General features: G+C 47.7%; 1 protein-coding gene across 3 annotated transcripts in view; it reads right to left on the bottom strand.

The window, feature by feature from the left end:
• The window catches only part of DDC (dopa decarboxylase), a 315358-nt gene that overhangs the window by 13512 nt on the left and 285089 nt on the right, over window positions 1-16757 (bottom strand). For all 3 annotated transcript variants that reach the window (XM_029589726.1, XM_029589729.1, XM_029589727.1), the window contains exon 13: window positions 11946-12047. In XM_029589726.1, the coding sequence (XP_029445586.1) occupies window positions 11946-12047 (102 nt within the window). The remainder of the gene's footprint in view (window positions 1-11945; window positions 12048-16757) is intronic.

The raw sequence follows: 16757 nt of genomic DNA, 5'->3' as shown, positions 1-16757 counted from the left end.
GCTGCGCATGTGTTCCTGCTCAGGAAAGTAACAGATTCTCCTCAGTCTGTTTTTTCCGCACGCGGGATCGCACGCGGAGCTGACTTCTCCTCAGCGTTTCATTAATTTTTCTAAAAATGTCTAAGAAATCGGGGTTTAAACCCTGTACTTGCGGCAAGGTTATGTCGGTCACGGATGGCCATGACCAATGTTACCGATGCCTGGGGCCAGATCACGATCTACAAGCCTGTGAATTCTGTGCCCGAATGTCCCCGAGAGCCCAGAAACAGCGGGCTTATCGAATGCGGGAACTTTTCAGCCCATCGCAATCATCGGAGGTTCATTCGTCACCTGGCCCCTCAAAAACGATGTTTCCAGCACAAAAGAGAGCATCTTTGTGGGATCCTCACCCCTCCAGGCTTGGAGGTAAGGACTTGCCATGAAGGCATAGAGTCTAGACCATCGGATTCGAAGGAACTGACAGAGCCAGAATCACCAGCGAGGGAAACAACAGCGCCTAAAATTTCGGCACCAAAAACTTATGCGCCCAAGATGCCTTCTGCGCCTAAAGTACTGTTGGTGCACACAACGTCTGCGCCCAAGACATTATTGGCGCACAAACCTCTGCGCACACGGCGCCAAATATATCCGCGCACACAGTGCCGAAGACATCTGCGCTCAGGGCGCCGAAGACGTCTGTGCGTATGGCGCCATCTGTGCGCACGGCGCCGGAGGCAGAGGCAGAGGCGCCACAGATATTTACACGCATGGCGCCGAAAACATATGCGCACAAGTCGAGATCTGCGCACAAGCCAAAATCTGCACACATAGCACCGAAAACATCGATGACACAGAAGGCGTTGATGCGCAGTACACAACAAGATCCTACAGCATTGAGAAGCCCGGCGCCTACACAACACATTAGAGGCCTAACAACGCATAAACTTACAGCATCGCCTTATATGCCACAAAGAGCTGAAGATAAATCCAAACACCCATCTCACCCAAGGATACATGGGTTAAAACGACGACATGTGTCCTCAGAAGTATCTCGTTCCGCCTCTCCAGCGGTAACACTGAACTGCTCGGGTACTTCATGCTCTTCGAGATCCACTTCTACAGGTTTGACAACAAAACATAGAAAACGATCCGTCTTCACGGAAGAACCACACAGAATCCTCCTCACACCATGATAAGAGACATTCACATCACTTGCACCATAAAAAGACTTCAAAGACGAGTGAAACATGGGAAGTAAGCCCTTCTATGACTACGTTGTCTCACACACAAGGTGCAAGGACCTTATCTCAGAGAGAGATAATACAAGTCACTTCCTCTAATGCTTCTACATCCTCAGATAATTCCATTAGGACAGCAGAGACAAGATGGGGAAAGAATATGATGTTCCAAGTAATTTACCTCAAGTGCCTCTAATGCACTCTAAAGCATGTGACTTACCAAAACCATCTGGTCATTCAACAATGCCTCCTCACAAAAGAGGCATTTTTTCAATTATCCCAATCATTAGCAGGGTTTTATGAAACTCTTCAATCATCCTTTAAGATGTCTAACGAACTCTCTGTGAGTTCCCCGGAGCAAATACACATCTTCTAGAGAACTGTCGGTGGCGCCTCTGGCATCCCCAATAACAAAACGACCATTTCACCAATTCAAAAGCAAGATACATCTATTGATTCCCCGTTTCCACAAACCTCCCCATCATCATCTACCGGGTTCCCGTCGGACCCACAGGAACAACTGCAGGAACCATATTCTCCTCCAGAGGACCTTACGTACCCAAAATGTTTAGAAAAATTGGGTACTATATTACACCTAGAGGTCCATAAGGAGACAGACCCTAGATCAGAAACCTTAGGTTCTAAAAATTTTCGATACTCCAGGGGAACCAACATCTCTTCCACCACAAGAACTCCTACATACCATCTTACAGAAATGTGGGAAACACCTTACTCTCTGTCAGCAGTTTCAAGGAAAACGGATATAAAATTCCGTATGCGGAAAACATCGCCTTACTCTATGCCACAATTACCGCATGCTTCAATTGTAGTGGAATCTGCGATGCAAAGATTCAAGAAAGCAAAGTCGCATACCTCATATCCACCAGGCAAGGATAACCGATATTTAGATGAGTTTGGCAGAAAGATGTACCACAACTCAATGCTGAATGCCCGCATCATGCACCACCAATTCTACATGGTTCAATACCTATATGAGTGCATACAAGCCATAAAAGGTATGCTTTCCTCGACGGCAGATCAGATACCACCGCCTCTTCACGATATGGAGGAGTGTTCTCGACACCTTCTGCGGTCGATATATGAGGGATTTGAGACATCTTCAGAGCGTCAGCAACAGCCATCACAGCCCGTAGAATGGCATGGTTACGTTCCAGTACGATACGGGAAGATTTACACGAGAAGCTGGCGAACCTCCCGTGTTCAGGAGACAACCTGTTCGGAGAACGATTTCAGGACACAGTGGGCAAATTGAAAGGAAGCTCTAGCAGTTCAATCCTTAACATCACATCCTCACTACTGGACCACAGTCGTTATGTCGGATCCACTCGTCGACAATCATATGCCCGCAGACCTTACAGGTCTTATCAGTCCTTTCGTACACGCTGTATCCATCTTACCAGTTCTACTGCAACAACAGACCCGATCCAAGTAGGGGCAAAGCACGTAACCAAAGACAGCAGGCACAGCAACCGGCTGCTGCAGTAAAATCTACGCCATCTTTTTAGTAACCCAGCCACCACCACAACACCAAGCACCACCGGCAGAATCCATTCTTGCCTGGCAGCCTGGGAAAGAATAACATCCGATCAATGGGTTTTAGAGATAGTACGACACGGTTACCAACTCCAATTTACCAAAAACCCATGCTACCTCACCTTTCCACTCTAAAGATTCAAAGCTTCCAACCCAACTGGGGGAGGAAATTGCTTTGCTTCGCAAACAACAGGCCATTCGACGATTTTCCGAAGACCGACAAGTGGGGTTTTATTCCCCATATTTCCTCATACCCAAAAAGTCGGGTGGCCTTCGTCCCATACTAGATCTGCGGGAATTGAACAAATTCCTGATCAAAGAGAAATTCAAGATGGTATCGTTGAAATCGATCCTACCTTGATTCAACCCAACGACTGGATGTGTTCCATCGATCTAAAGGATGCTTACACACATTCCAATCCATCCATCCTCTTGGTGATACCTGTGCTTCCGCTACAAGCATCACCACTCCAGTACAGTTCTTCCCTTTGGACTATCGGCTGCACCTAGAGTCTTCACCAAATGTATGGTTGTGGTGGTGGCTCATCTCAGACAACAGGGTATAACCATTTTTCCATATCTGGATGATTGGCTAATAATTGCCTCGACTCCAGACATCTTACTCAACCACCTCTGGCAGGTGACAGAGTGCTTACAGGAATTAGGACTGGTGGTCAATTTTCAGAAATCACACCTACAACCAACACAACAGCTGCAATTCATAGGAGCATGCCTGACACCACTTGCAATCGGGCATGCCTCCCAACTAAGAGAATAACACAACTGCGTCAACTTCTCCATGTGTTGAATCATACTCAAAGACCTTCGGTGAGACAAGTTTTGGTGTTCTAGGCCACATGGCGGTGGCTATTTTCATGGTTCCCAACACCAGGCTACACATGAGACGCCTGCAATGGGACCAAAATGTCAATGGAAACAACACTCACAACCGTTGACACAGAAGTTATCGTTGACCGCCGACATGAGACAGGACATACAGGTGGCTCCTAGACTCCACCCTGTCCAAGGGGGCATTATTCAGTTCCCCTCCTCACAACGCAGTCTTAACCACAGATGCATCTCGCAAGGGATGGGAGCACATCTCGAGATTCATGAAACACAAGGGTTATGGACAATCTCCGAGCAGACCCTGCAGATAAACTTATTAGAACTCAAGCGATTCGAAATGCACTACAAGTGTTTCAAAACCACCTGAAAGGTCGCAGGGTCATGATATACACGAACAATCAAGTGACGATGTTTTACATCAACAAACAAGGAGGGTCCGGTTCATGGTCCCTTTGCAAGGAGACCCTGGTGATCTTCGAACATGCTCACCGAAATTGCATACATCTGCAAGCAACTTACCTACCGGGAGTGGCAAATACAAGAGCGGACAGGCTAAGCCGCATCTTTCATCCTCACGAATGGGCACTCAATTCGGATGTAGCCCAAGACATCTTCATTCAGTGGGGGACGCCTGCGATAGATCTCTTTGCAACGGAGATCAATGCTCAAGTTCCCAAATTCTGCTCGATACGACCAAGCCAATTCAGGATCGCTCAGGATGCCTCTTTCTCATCGTGGACAACAAGCCTCCTGTATGCCTTTCCTCCTATACCACTCATAACAAGGACAATCCAAAAGTGCATAGCAGACAAAGCTCAATTGATACTCATAGCCCCGACTTGGCCGAGACAATCGTGGTACAGTTTCCTTCTCTGACTGTCCATCACGAACCCAATTCGATTACGAACTGTCCAGATCTTCTCTGCCAAGATCAAGGGACGCTCCTACACCCACTACACTCATCTCTCCACTTGAGCGTGGAGATTGAGAGGCTCCTTTTCACAGAACAAGGAGTTTCCACTTCTGCACAATTCATCTTGTTAGAATCCAGGAAACTCAACGAGGAAAAATTATAGCTATAAATGGAAATGCTACACTCCCTGGTGCATTTCCAAGGGCGTACCACCATTGGACTGCTCACCTGAGCTACTCATGGATTATCTTCATACACTATACGCAGCTGATCTCGCAACATCATCCATTAGAGTTCATCTCAGTGCCATAGGGGCATCTCATAGACCAGTTAACAATATTCCTATCTCCAATCACTCCTTACTAACTCGTTTCATTAAGGGGTTTACTCACCTTCATCCTCCGATCTCTACACCTCCAATTCCATGGAACCTCAACATAGTTCTTGAACAGCTTATGCTTTCCCCGTTTGAACCCATGGACTCGGCACACATAAAATACCTCACATGGAAGATTGTATTCCTGGTCGCAGTAACATCAGCACGACAAGTCAGTGAATTACAGGCCTTGGTCCATTATTCTCCATATTTAAAGTTTCATCACCAAAAAGTTGTTCTCAGGACTCACCCGTCCTTCCTACCAAAAGTAGTTTCTCAATTTCATCTCAACCAAACCATAGAACTACCCATATTTTTCATTAAACCTCATGCAAATGATAGGGAAAAATTACTGCATACCCTAGATTGCAAATGAGCCTTAGCATACTACAAAGACAGAACAAACTCGAACTCCCGTGTTTCCCAACTCTTTGTCTCTTTCGACCCGAAGGCACCTGGACTACCAGTGGCTAAACGCACCATCTCCAGCTGGATAGCACAGTGCATCACATTCTGCTACAACAAACAGAAACTACAGCTACATTCTGTTCCTAAAGCAAACCAAGTCAGAGCAGTGGCGGCCTCAATGGCACATCATAAAAATGTACAACCCATAGACATTTGTAAGGCAGCTACATGGTCATCGCTACATACCTTCACATCTCACTACTGCCTTGATCAACAAGCAGCCACTGATGCGAAGATAGGGCACGCAATCCTGCAATCTCTCTCCTCTTGTACACGGTGACTGCCACACTGTTAATGACCATGTACAAACACATATATATCATAAACAACGTGATCGGGAGCTTGGGACTCCCATGACAGCATGGCTAATTCAGCCCTGCTATCAACAGGAAAAAGCAAGTTTGCTTACTGTAAATGGTGTTTCCGTAGATTGCAGGATGAATTAGCCATGCTGACCCACCCTCCTCCTGGGCAGTCGCCGTCTCTTTGACTACACTACAGCTTAATCACAGACTGAAGAGAATCTGTTACTTTCCTGTGCGGGAACACACGCGCAGCCACAGAGAGCTAAAATCTAATCTCTGCTTGGTAAAGCTCCGCCTCCCGGACATGATTGACAGATCCCATGACAGCATGGCTAATTCATCCTGCTATCTACGGAAACACCGTTTACGGTAAGCAAACTTGCTTTGATAAGGCCAACTCAAGATTTTCTGCCACCTTTGGCAGATCAAATATTTGAACCCCCTCCCACCCAGCCCTCCACTCTGTTGACTGTCCAACAGGAAGCTTGCACCTTAGCAACTCAGGAAGACAAGGGGCTACTGTAGGGATTATGAGTGAAAGTCAGTTCATAGTCCCCACATGTACAGATTGAGGGCCGGTACCCCTGCTAATTATCCAGGCTCAGGGGTACTTGGTACAGGAGCGCGGCACTGTTTCAGGAAACACCCCGCTCCTCACACCAGGCCTCAAAAACTCTCCAAACCCGCACATAAGTCAAGGAAGTGGAGAACTTGTGAGCGTGGAGTAAAGTGGCAATCAGCATAGAGGAATAACCACACTTTTAACAGTTGAGCTCTCTCAAGGACCAGACCTTAAGACAGAATCAAGTCGGATCCTTGTAAAGAACCGGTTCCTGCTGAAGCAGATCCATGTGCGGTGGAAGACGAAGGGGGGCCTCCACCAGGAGTTGTCACAAATCTGCATACCAAGGTCACCTGGGCCAGTCCATCGCCACCAGGAGTACTAGCCCCCTGTGGCCTTCGATCTTGCGAACAAAAGTACGCGCAGGCGTAAATTTATAAAATCTACCCCCAAGTGCATAACACGTGCACAGAGCCGACACACTGCACACACACTGACGGCCTATAGAGGACAGCAGAATATGCACAAGAGCGTGCAAAAATGGTTGCTGCGGCTACTATGTGGCGTGCAAGAAGAAAAGCTTAAGTGCGGGAACTAGCCCACCGGGGGCCACTCAACCTACCAGGCTGCCCAGTTCCCCAACCCCAATGGGAATGGGAATGAACGTCGGCATAGCACGCTGAGAACAAAGACAGGAGGAATGCCTGAAACTCCTCCAACTGTCTCTGATTCGGGTAAACTTTCTTTTTTTTTTTTTTAAACCTTACCTGAGCTCAGCGCTTACCGGCCAAGTACAAGATGGACTCGGCTGTGGAGGGAGAGGGCATTTGCCGTCCGCCACGCTTGGCCTCCTGTACCTGCTGCCTTTCAGAACTAGCAGCTAAGTCCACACCAGGAAACCCAGCTACTAGAACGAGGCAAACCTCGTTCACCACTAAAGGTTAAGTTACAATTATAAAGCTATTCTGTATTCAAAACTGATACAGATAGAATTGGACATGATTTATCACATTTACCAAATAATTTATTATAAAACTATGCTACTGAACCATTATGGAACCTGTTTAATTGATATAATTTAAGACATTTAGCACATTATGTGCCTTACTATAAACCGTTGTGACGGCATCTATCTTAAAAACGGTATAGAAAAGATTTTAAATAAATAAAACCTCTGAGGGACCACAGAAATTGCATCAGGAATTTCAACTGGGGAAGGGTCCTCAGGTATCACTGCAGGAGAGCAGGGCTTTCTTTTCCTGAATTTAGAATTTCAAATTTCTTCTTTTAAAAAGCTCACAGCAATCCCCATAGGGAAGATGCATGTCCACCATCTGCTGGAGATGAAGAATACCAGCAGGCTGGAGTCACTGCAGGGTTATATATACTGTGACGGCAGCTGCTCTTGTCTCCATCTGCTGGCAGGGGAGCATAACCCCACTGGTCCTGAGTCCATCTGTATACATGCTAGGAAACAGATGTTTTATAAAATGATCGCACCCATGTGCGCGCGCTGGGAATCGCGCGCACCATGGTCGCACGCACACACCTTTTAAAATCTACCCCCATGTGTTTATCCCAAGCCCCTTTGAATTCCATTCCTGTTCTTGTCTTCCACTACCTCTTCTCGGTGAGCATTCCATGAATCCACCACCCTTTCCTTAAATAAATGTTTCCTGACATTCTTGAGTCTACCCCTTTATAGTTTCATGCTATGACCCCTAGTTCTATAGCTTTCTTTCCACTGGAAAAGTTGTGATTCTTGTGCATCATTAATACCTTTCAGATATTTAAAAGTCTGCATCATATCTCTCCTATCCCTTCTCTTCTTCAGGGTTATACATATTTAGGACCTTCAGTCTCATCTCAAAAGTATTCCAGTGCAGACCCCCACACCAATTTGGTTGCCGTTCCTTGGACCACTTCGATCCTCTCTGTCCCTTTTGAGATACGGTCCTCCAGAACTGAACACAGTACTCCAGGTAAGGCCCCACCAAGGACCTGTACAGGGGCATTATCACCTCCTTTTGCCTGCTGGTTATGCCTCTCTCTCTGCAGCCCAGCATCCCTCGGCCTTAGCTACTGCCTTCAGGTCATCAGACACTATCTCCCCGCAGCCTTTTTCTCGGTCTGTGCATATCAGTCTCTTGCCCCCTCACCTAGAGCTCCTTTGGACTTCTGCACCCTGGATTGCATGATTCTGCACCACTTGCAATGAATCCCAGCTGCCAACATAAGACCTGTAAGCTTCCAAAACAGCCTCCAAATTTGTCAAGCATTCTGATATTGTTTTTTACACAGAAAGTAACAAGTTCCATAGTGAACACTTCCCAAATTGACTGGAGCTACTCATCCATCGAGGGTGCACTCTGCCATCTCCAGTGTTGAGCCTCCACATGTCTTGCTACAACCAACAAATGATTCACTAAAGGGATACCACCCTTATGAGGCAAGGTAGAGCCCGAGTAGGGAAGCCCAACAGAAAGAGTTTGTATCCAGGATATGACTTCTTCCAATATATCACAAGTAGGGGGCAAGACCACCACATATAGAACAGAGAATTTCACCTCTCCGCATCCTCTCCATAACCTGTTTGAGGCAAGGAGCCCCATTTTATGCAGCCTAGCAGGAGAGTTATACCAGTGATACAAAATCCTGTGCCCATTCTCAATAGTGGTCATACATAGGGACGTTTCCCACAGCCAAGTCTCCATATGATTTGGTCCCAGTCTCCCCTCATCTAGCTCCCTTCCCATTTCTCTTGCCCAGAGAGCTTTGCATTTTGCTATTGGATCTTCTGACTCTGCCAATTGGATCCTATAAATTTATGATATCAGATTTTTACTACAAATGACCCATTAGGTAGATTTTCAAATGGCCTGGTCTTTCTACTGCAATGAACCCCATCCTTGCCTTTATTGAGGATTCCATGTGGTTGCAGCCCCAGGAATACAGGCACCAAATTGTCTCCCACCTTACCCTCTAGGTTGCTGGAGAAGAGAGAAATTTCCTGTCACTATACAATTTTCCCAGCATAACTGAGATTATACTTCATAAGCCAAGGAAAATTGATTTAGTTGAGATATACAGGATACACAGGTTGTTTTCACAAAAGGGTCAATTGAGACAACAAGAGATTTTCCTTTCAGAAACTAAAAGATGTCATGTATTAATTATGCCTTCCAACAGAGGATGTCCCCTAATCAATTGCTACTGCAATTTGAATGGTAAACAGCAAGGCAATTGAAAAGACACAAGGGGGTGGGGGGCATAGCCCTTCCAAATCCACTTGTATTTTATATTTATTTTATGCGTGTTGCTTGCAACTTGCCTAGAATTTAAATAGCATGAGTAATAAATTATTTTTATGTTAAATTAAATTGAATTGCACAAATAGGTGTAGCATAGTGGTTAGAGTAGTGGACTGTGAACCAGGGAAGCCAGGGTTCATATCCCACTGCTGCTCCTTGTATACTTGGGCAAGCCATATTACCCTCAAGTGCAAACTTAAAAGTGAATTTTCAAAGAGTTGCACCCATAAAAATTAGCAGATGCACATATTCACATAAATACTATTTCATAAATCTCAAACATATGCATGCAAGTAACTTATGCCTATAAGTTGCTATTTTATAACCTGCCAAAGTGACGTGTATAGCTGTGACCTGCGCATATTTACACCTGCTAATTATCAGGTGTAAGTGAGAATAGAATTCTTTATAGCCAAATACTGACTGGGTGAGGGCTTTGGGTAAACCAGGGGGAGTTCAGACTGAAGAACCAGGAGGCTCTAGATGACCTAGGGATAGACTGATGGACTAATTGGTAAATCTGGTAATTTCCTTCACGTGTCCATGTTACAAAATTTGATGACTTGCATAAAAGACAAGTGCTAAGGAAAATATGCGAGTTAAATCTCCGCATGTAAATTATTAAAATTAGGAGTGCAAATACTTGCATATAAGAGATTTGCGCCACGTAACCAGATACATTTTGACTCCTCCGGGTAAGTGGTGGCTTTGCTGCCACTTAGCCGGATAAGTCTCAAAAACTGCTACTTACCCAGCTAAGTAACGGGTCGATACAGTAAGGCCGCGGTAAAACAGTGCGGCAGTGTCAGGCGCACCCTTCCTCCCCGCACCCACAGTTCTCTAGACCTAGCGCCTGATACAGTCTTCTAATCGCATGCAAATGCATGCCGCGGCTGTGAGGCGTTAGGGAAGGGTTAGGCCCGCGCAACCCATTTTACTGTATAGGCGCTTAATACAGCGCCTATACAGTAACCTGGGTGCGCTGGTACCTGTCATTTCAAATGACATTTGAAATGACAGGCACCAGGAAGTGTAAAAAGTGTAAAAACCCAAAAACCTGTGTGTTATATAAAAAATATTAAAAAAAATATTAAAAAATAAAAAAAAAATTTTAAATACCTGTCGGAGGGCCGTGGGTCCAGGCGGCGGCGAGAAGCAAAAAAAAAGCGGCATCCGGGATCCGGGGGCAGCAGCGGGGGGGCAGCAGGATCCGGGAGCGGCGGATAGGTAGCAGCGGCATCAGGGGGGAGCGGCATCCGGGATCCGGGGGGAGCAGCGGCAGTGGGGGGGGGGGGGGGCAGCGGGATCCGGGGGGAGCAGCGGATGCCGCTTTTTTTTTGCTTCTTGCCGCTGCCTGGACCCACGGCCCTCCGACACGTATTTAAAAAAATTGTTTTATTTTTTTATGCTGCCCCCGGATCCCGCTGCCCCCCCCCCCCCGCTGCCGCTGCTGCCCCCGGATCCCGCTGCCCCCCCCGTAGCAGGCCCGAGCCTTGCTACTTTTTCGTTTTGTTTTTTTTTTTGCTTCGGGAGGAGGGGACCGGACGGGGCTGCAGGAGACCGGACTGGGGCTACACCGGACGGCTGGACTGGGGACCAGGCGGGTAAGCAATGTTTTTACACTACACTACACTACACTAACACCTACTAGGGGGAGGCGGTAAACTAGCACGTTAAGGCCGCGGCAGAACAGCGGGTTACGGAGGAGATAATATCAGCGCCCGTTACAGTATCGCAGGGGAATAGCTAATTCCTTCATTATACAGCTTTTTCGTTCATTTACATGCTGGGTGTGGAAAGGGTTAGGTGTTTATTTTAGGAAGCGCTAAGGACGCGTGAAACTGGAGACTGTATTGCTGGATCGCCTTACTCGTCTGTATTGTGCGCTCCCAGCACGTTACAGACGGGGAATCTTTAATTGAACGTTACTGTATCGACCTGTAATATAGCAGGATAAATGTTAAAATGCTACTTATCCAGCTATGTTGAAAATACATGCCACATATCTTTTAGATATGCAAACTTTGTTAGATAGATTTAAGCGTATATTATATAGCATGTGCACAATATAAAATACATGAACAAGCGCAAACCCCCATACATGTATATAGGGACATGCGCGCACAAGTTTTAAAGTTATCCTCCCTGATTTTAAGTAATTTGGGGACAGGGAAACACCTGCTGTACCTGAATGTCATCTGCTTTGAAGTGCTGAAAGGTGGAATATAAATCAAATCTGCTGGTAATGAGAAAGACTACTGAAAACTGCTTTTTGAGATCAGCCACTAGGTGTCTCTGTGAGACTAAAACTTAATACACTTTGACTACATCATATCATCATGCTACTGCAGCATTATCAATACATCTCACAGTAGAAGGAGCACTTTTACCTTTAATCGGAAGCACACCAGCCCCAATATGACCTCGGCACAGATCTCAAATCTCTCATCCTGACGTACCAAGTCTTCAAATTCATGTGACAGCCTTACATGCTAGGAAACGAGACAGAGAGACAGTTGTGAAAGCATTATGCAAGCATTCTGATCCTTCAGTGTCCTATGGGATTTTTCTCACATCACAACATGACTTACTAACAGTGTTTTGATCCTCTGCCTCTCTCTCATATTACATTTGGACTAGCTGTTCTTTAGTCATGAGTGAAAGGCAGTGAGTTTCTGTTTAGCAACCATCTGAAAACTTTTCTGCACAGCAATTGAGTCTGCCCATGGGGAGTTGCAAGTCCACAGGTATATTATACCCACAGGTCTGCAAGCTAATTTTCAAAGAAAAAGAGGGTTTTCCTTTGAAAATCGGGCCAGTAGAGCACAGCAGATACTTGGCACTTGCCTATAGTTGCACGTACTTTGAAGCAGATGTAGATGTCCACGTGGGGCTTTAAAAATGAAAAGACTGTGCGTTCTTTCCCTCACCTGACCAGCCCTGCCCCTTCCCCCCCGCCGCACACAGGTAAAAGTGCCCATGCAATGAACAATGCGGGAATGTTTTCCCGCAGTGAGGGGCAGGATAGGGGAGGTAGGGCTAATTTTCAGCTGTCATTTCTACCCAGGTAAACAGCATAAAAAGTTCTAAAAATCACCATGTCCATAGCACTAAAATACATAGCATGACCTTTCTCCAAGGACATGCAAGATGTTAGTCCTCACACATGGGTGACATCATCAGATGGAGCCCAGCACGCAAAACTTCTGTCAAAGTTTCCAGAACTTTGACTTGGCATACTGAGCATGCCTAGCATGCTCTATATCATGCGTCCATATGGGGTCCCTCTTTAGTCTGTTTTTTTCCACGTAGCTTTTGCATCACGGTGTGAATGAGCTCTTAACTTTTGTTCATTAAAACCTGGGAAACTTTTTTTCCCCAATTTTTCTTGGGTTTTTTTTGTGGTCCATCGATGCCTGGTCCCTCTCGGTCCCTACCATAGCCTCCTCAGCTAGGTTTCTTGGCATTTTGGGTAAGTTTTCTTTCGCTTCGATCTCCCCCATGGCAGCAGTGCCTCGGTGCCTGCCAGTCATCACTGCCCGCCACCATCTTTATTGTTTTGCATCTATCTTTTTTTGCTTCTGTCATGGCTACTACCAGTTTTTGTCGATGCCCCGGTGCCCCGGTGCCCGAAGGCCATGTCTATCATGGATCCCCATGATATATGTGTCCTCTGCCTGGGGGCATCGCATGATGTCTGGGGTTGTTGCAGGTGTACCCAAATGACCCTGAAGGGATATTGCACCCGACTTGAGAAAATGGAGAAACTTTCAGATCAGGGAAGTCTGAGCCATCAACTTTAGCATCGGTGTCGTCAGAACCGATGGACACCATGCCATCGACATCGGTGGGACCATCAGTTACATCAATGTCGCTGGTGGATAGGGGCACCGGAGAATGGCCACACTCTGTCTTCTCCAGGTTGAGGAGGTCAAGTTCCTCATCTTCAACCTCGGCCCTGGGAAAGACCGGGTCAAGCATCGAGGGAAGCCGAGAAAGCATCGGCGCCGGTTGCCTTCGATCCACAGTGCCGGACACAGGAATGTGGCAGCTCATGCTGTGATGCCCCCGAAGCAATCCCTCAGCAAGGAGTGCTTATCTTATATCAATTCTGGGGGTCCATGATGGTCTCCACCGGTCCTGGTACTAAACACCGATCCACCTCAGGGATCCGAGGAAGATATGACCAGCCCTCCTTCCTTCCTGTCATAGTTGGCCTCAGCAACTTTCGAGGAGGAGCTGGAGCAGCACATCCAGCTGGCGGTGAAGCAGGCACTGCAGGGCATTGTTCCTGTGGCACCGATGCTGGCCTGTCCACTTTGGTACTGCTGCTGGAACAGCTCAATGTGCTCATTGGTGTGTTACCAGCCTGGCTGGTGCCAGTTCCCGGGAGGCCATTAATGCCCGGCATTAATGGCCCTTGACTGATGGAGTGGTCATTGCCAGTTCCTCTGAGAAGGAAGCCCAGCCTAGACCAGCAGAGATGCCATGGCATGCAAACTCCTGTCCATCTTTCCCAGGGTATGCACCTCTGGACGAAGGCCGAACAACCAAGACCCCATCCCCTGTTCATTACAGTGAGGATGAGGGTCCCTATGATCCCCGGGGGGATGATACTATGGAGTCCTCCGAGGGCTTGGAGGGTTTCCCCTTAGAACTGTCTCCTCCAGTAGAGCAAAGGAGGTCCCTGCTGTAGTACTTATCCTTCCCAGGTTTTGTGCGGGTAATGGCAGAAGCCATTCTGTTTTAGTTGTCGATGGAGGAAGATGCTAGGTACAAGATGCTGGAGATCCTCCAGTTTGTGGAGCCTCTTAAGGAAATTGTGGCACACCCAGTGAACAATATCTTAAGGAGCTGCTGTTTAGGATATGGGAATAACCCCTCTCAGTACCTCCCGTTAATAGGAAGGCGGACTGGATCTACCTCATCCAGAAGGATTCGATAAGTGTCAGCTCCCCCACCAATCAGTGTCATCAAATCTGCCCTCAAGAAGGCCAAGCGTTCTCAGACCAATTCCCTGGGGAAGAACCACAGGGCATTAAGATGCACTTGGGAGGAAAGTGTTCCAGGCAGCCTGCCCACATCGCCTCATACCAGCTCTACATGAGCCAATACTTGTGGGACCTCTGAAAGCAGGTGCAGGAGAGAGCGGAGCAGCTGCCTCAGCAGCAGCAGGACTCCCTCCAGTTGCTGGTGCAGAAGGACCTGGAGTGTGGAAAACATGAGGTTCGGGTGACCTACGATGTTTTTGAAATGGCCACGAGGGCCTCTGCAGTAGAACTTGGCACCCGCAGACTGGCATGGCTGCAGGTTTTGGATCTTCGTCCAGAGGTTCAGGAACGGCTCACTGATGTACCATGTACTGGGGAGAATCTCTTTAGAGACAGAGTGAGGGACGCAGTGGCCCAGTTACGGGACCACCATGAGACTCTCCAACAGCTCTCCGCTGGCACTCTGGACCTGTCCTCTTCATCCAGGAGGTCGGTAAGGCAGGGGCAGAGGAAATCTTTCTAATGCCAGAGGAGGTACTATCCTCTGGCCCCCTTGCTCCTGTCAGCAGATTGTTACCCCTGCAGCCGCCCCAGGCAGTAGAGAGTTCCCAAGCTCCAGCCAGCACGTCAAGTCAACTGCCTGGACGGGGTTTTGACTGGATTGGAAGAAGCATAAGCCAGTTGCCTGTATCCGATATGCTGGATCCCCCAGTTGGAGGCAGGCGGCAGCTCTTTGCAGAATGGTGGCTCAGTATAACCTTGGACCAGTGGGTTCTGTTTATCATCCGTCAGGGGTACCAATTAAACCTACTGGGTGTCCCACCAAATTGCCCTCTGTGCCCATTTTGGGGGCCGGTAGGGCATCAGGAAGTACTGTTTGCGGACCTCTCCACCTCTTAATGCCCAGGTCGGTCGAGCCTGTTCCACCAAGGCATAGAGGGCGAGGATTCTACTCCAGGTATTTCCTGATTCCAAAGAGAACAGGAGGACTCTGTTCCATCCTAGACCTAAGGGCCTTGAACAATTTTCTAAATGAAAGAAAACGTTCAAGATGGTTTCCCTGGGCATCTTGATCCCCCTTCTAAAAGTCGGGGACTGGCTATGCTCCTTCAATCTAAAGGATGCCTACACCCATGTCAAGATCTTCCCAAGTCACAGGAAGTAACTCCGATTCGTGGTGGGGAAACAGCAATTCCGGTTCAGAGTGTTGCAGTTTGAGCTAGCGTCATCCCCACGTGACTTCACAAAATGCCTGGCCATGGTGGCGGAGCACCTCCACAGGCTGGGAGTGCAGGTCTTCCCCATCTGGATGATTGGCTGGTCAGGAGCACATCTCAGGCAGGGTCCATTCAGTACATGAGCTTGACCATCTGGGTGTTGGAGTCACTAGGATTTGTCATCAACTACCCAAAGTCCCATCTCAGGACTTTATAGGAGCCCTGCTAGACACAGCTCAGGCAAAAGCCTTCCTGCCTCATTCACAGGCTGCTATCCTAGCATCCATGGCAGCAGAGATCCAGGGGAGCCAGCAGGTGTCAGCACGGCACATGTTGAGGTTGTTGGGCCACATGGCCGCAATTGTCCATGTCATTCCCTTGGAAAGTTTCCACATGCGCGGAGTCCAATGGATCCTGACATTCCAGCAGCGCCATGCCATGCAGAGTCTTCAGGTTAGCATCTGAGTCACCCCGCCTCTCTGGGACTCTTTGTCCTGGTAGCGGGTACTCTCCAATCTAGAATGGGGGCTCTCTTTCTGGAGTCCTCCTAGGCAAATTATCCTAACCACGGATGCATCTACCCTGGGCTAGAGAGTTCACATAGAGGGCCTCCGCACCCAGGGCTTCTGGTCCACTCAGGAAAGCTGTTGCCAGATCAACTTCCTGGACCTCTGGACAATCAGGTACGTGCAATGGGCTTTCAGAGATCGGCTGTCCAACAAAGTTGTCCTAATCTAGACAACCAGGTAGCGATGTGGTATGTCAACAAGCAGGGAGGTAAGGGATCATACCACCTATGTCAAGAAGCGGTCCATATTTGGTCATGGGCCTTGTCCCATGGGATGGTGCTCAGGGCAATGTACCTGGCAGGTACAGAGAACGTGGTGGTGGACAGACTGAGTCGTGCCTTCAGACCCCACAAATGGTCCCTGAACCAGGAGGTAGCAAATCAAATCTTCTGCCTCTGGGGAAGCCCAGATATAGATCTGCTTCC

This window comes from Rhinatrema bivittatum, chromosome 2 (assembly GCF_901001135.1).
Source record: "Rhinatrema bivittatum chromosome 2, aRhiBiv1.1, whole genome shotgun sequence".
In the NCBI taxonomy this organism is placed as follows: Eukaryota; Metazoa; Chordata; class Amphibia; order Gymnophiona; family Rhinatrematidae; genus Rhinatrema; species Rhinatrema bivittatum.
This window is presented reverse-complemented; position numbering and strand designations above follow the sequence as displayed.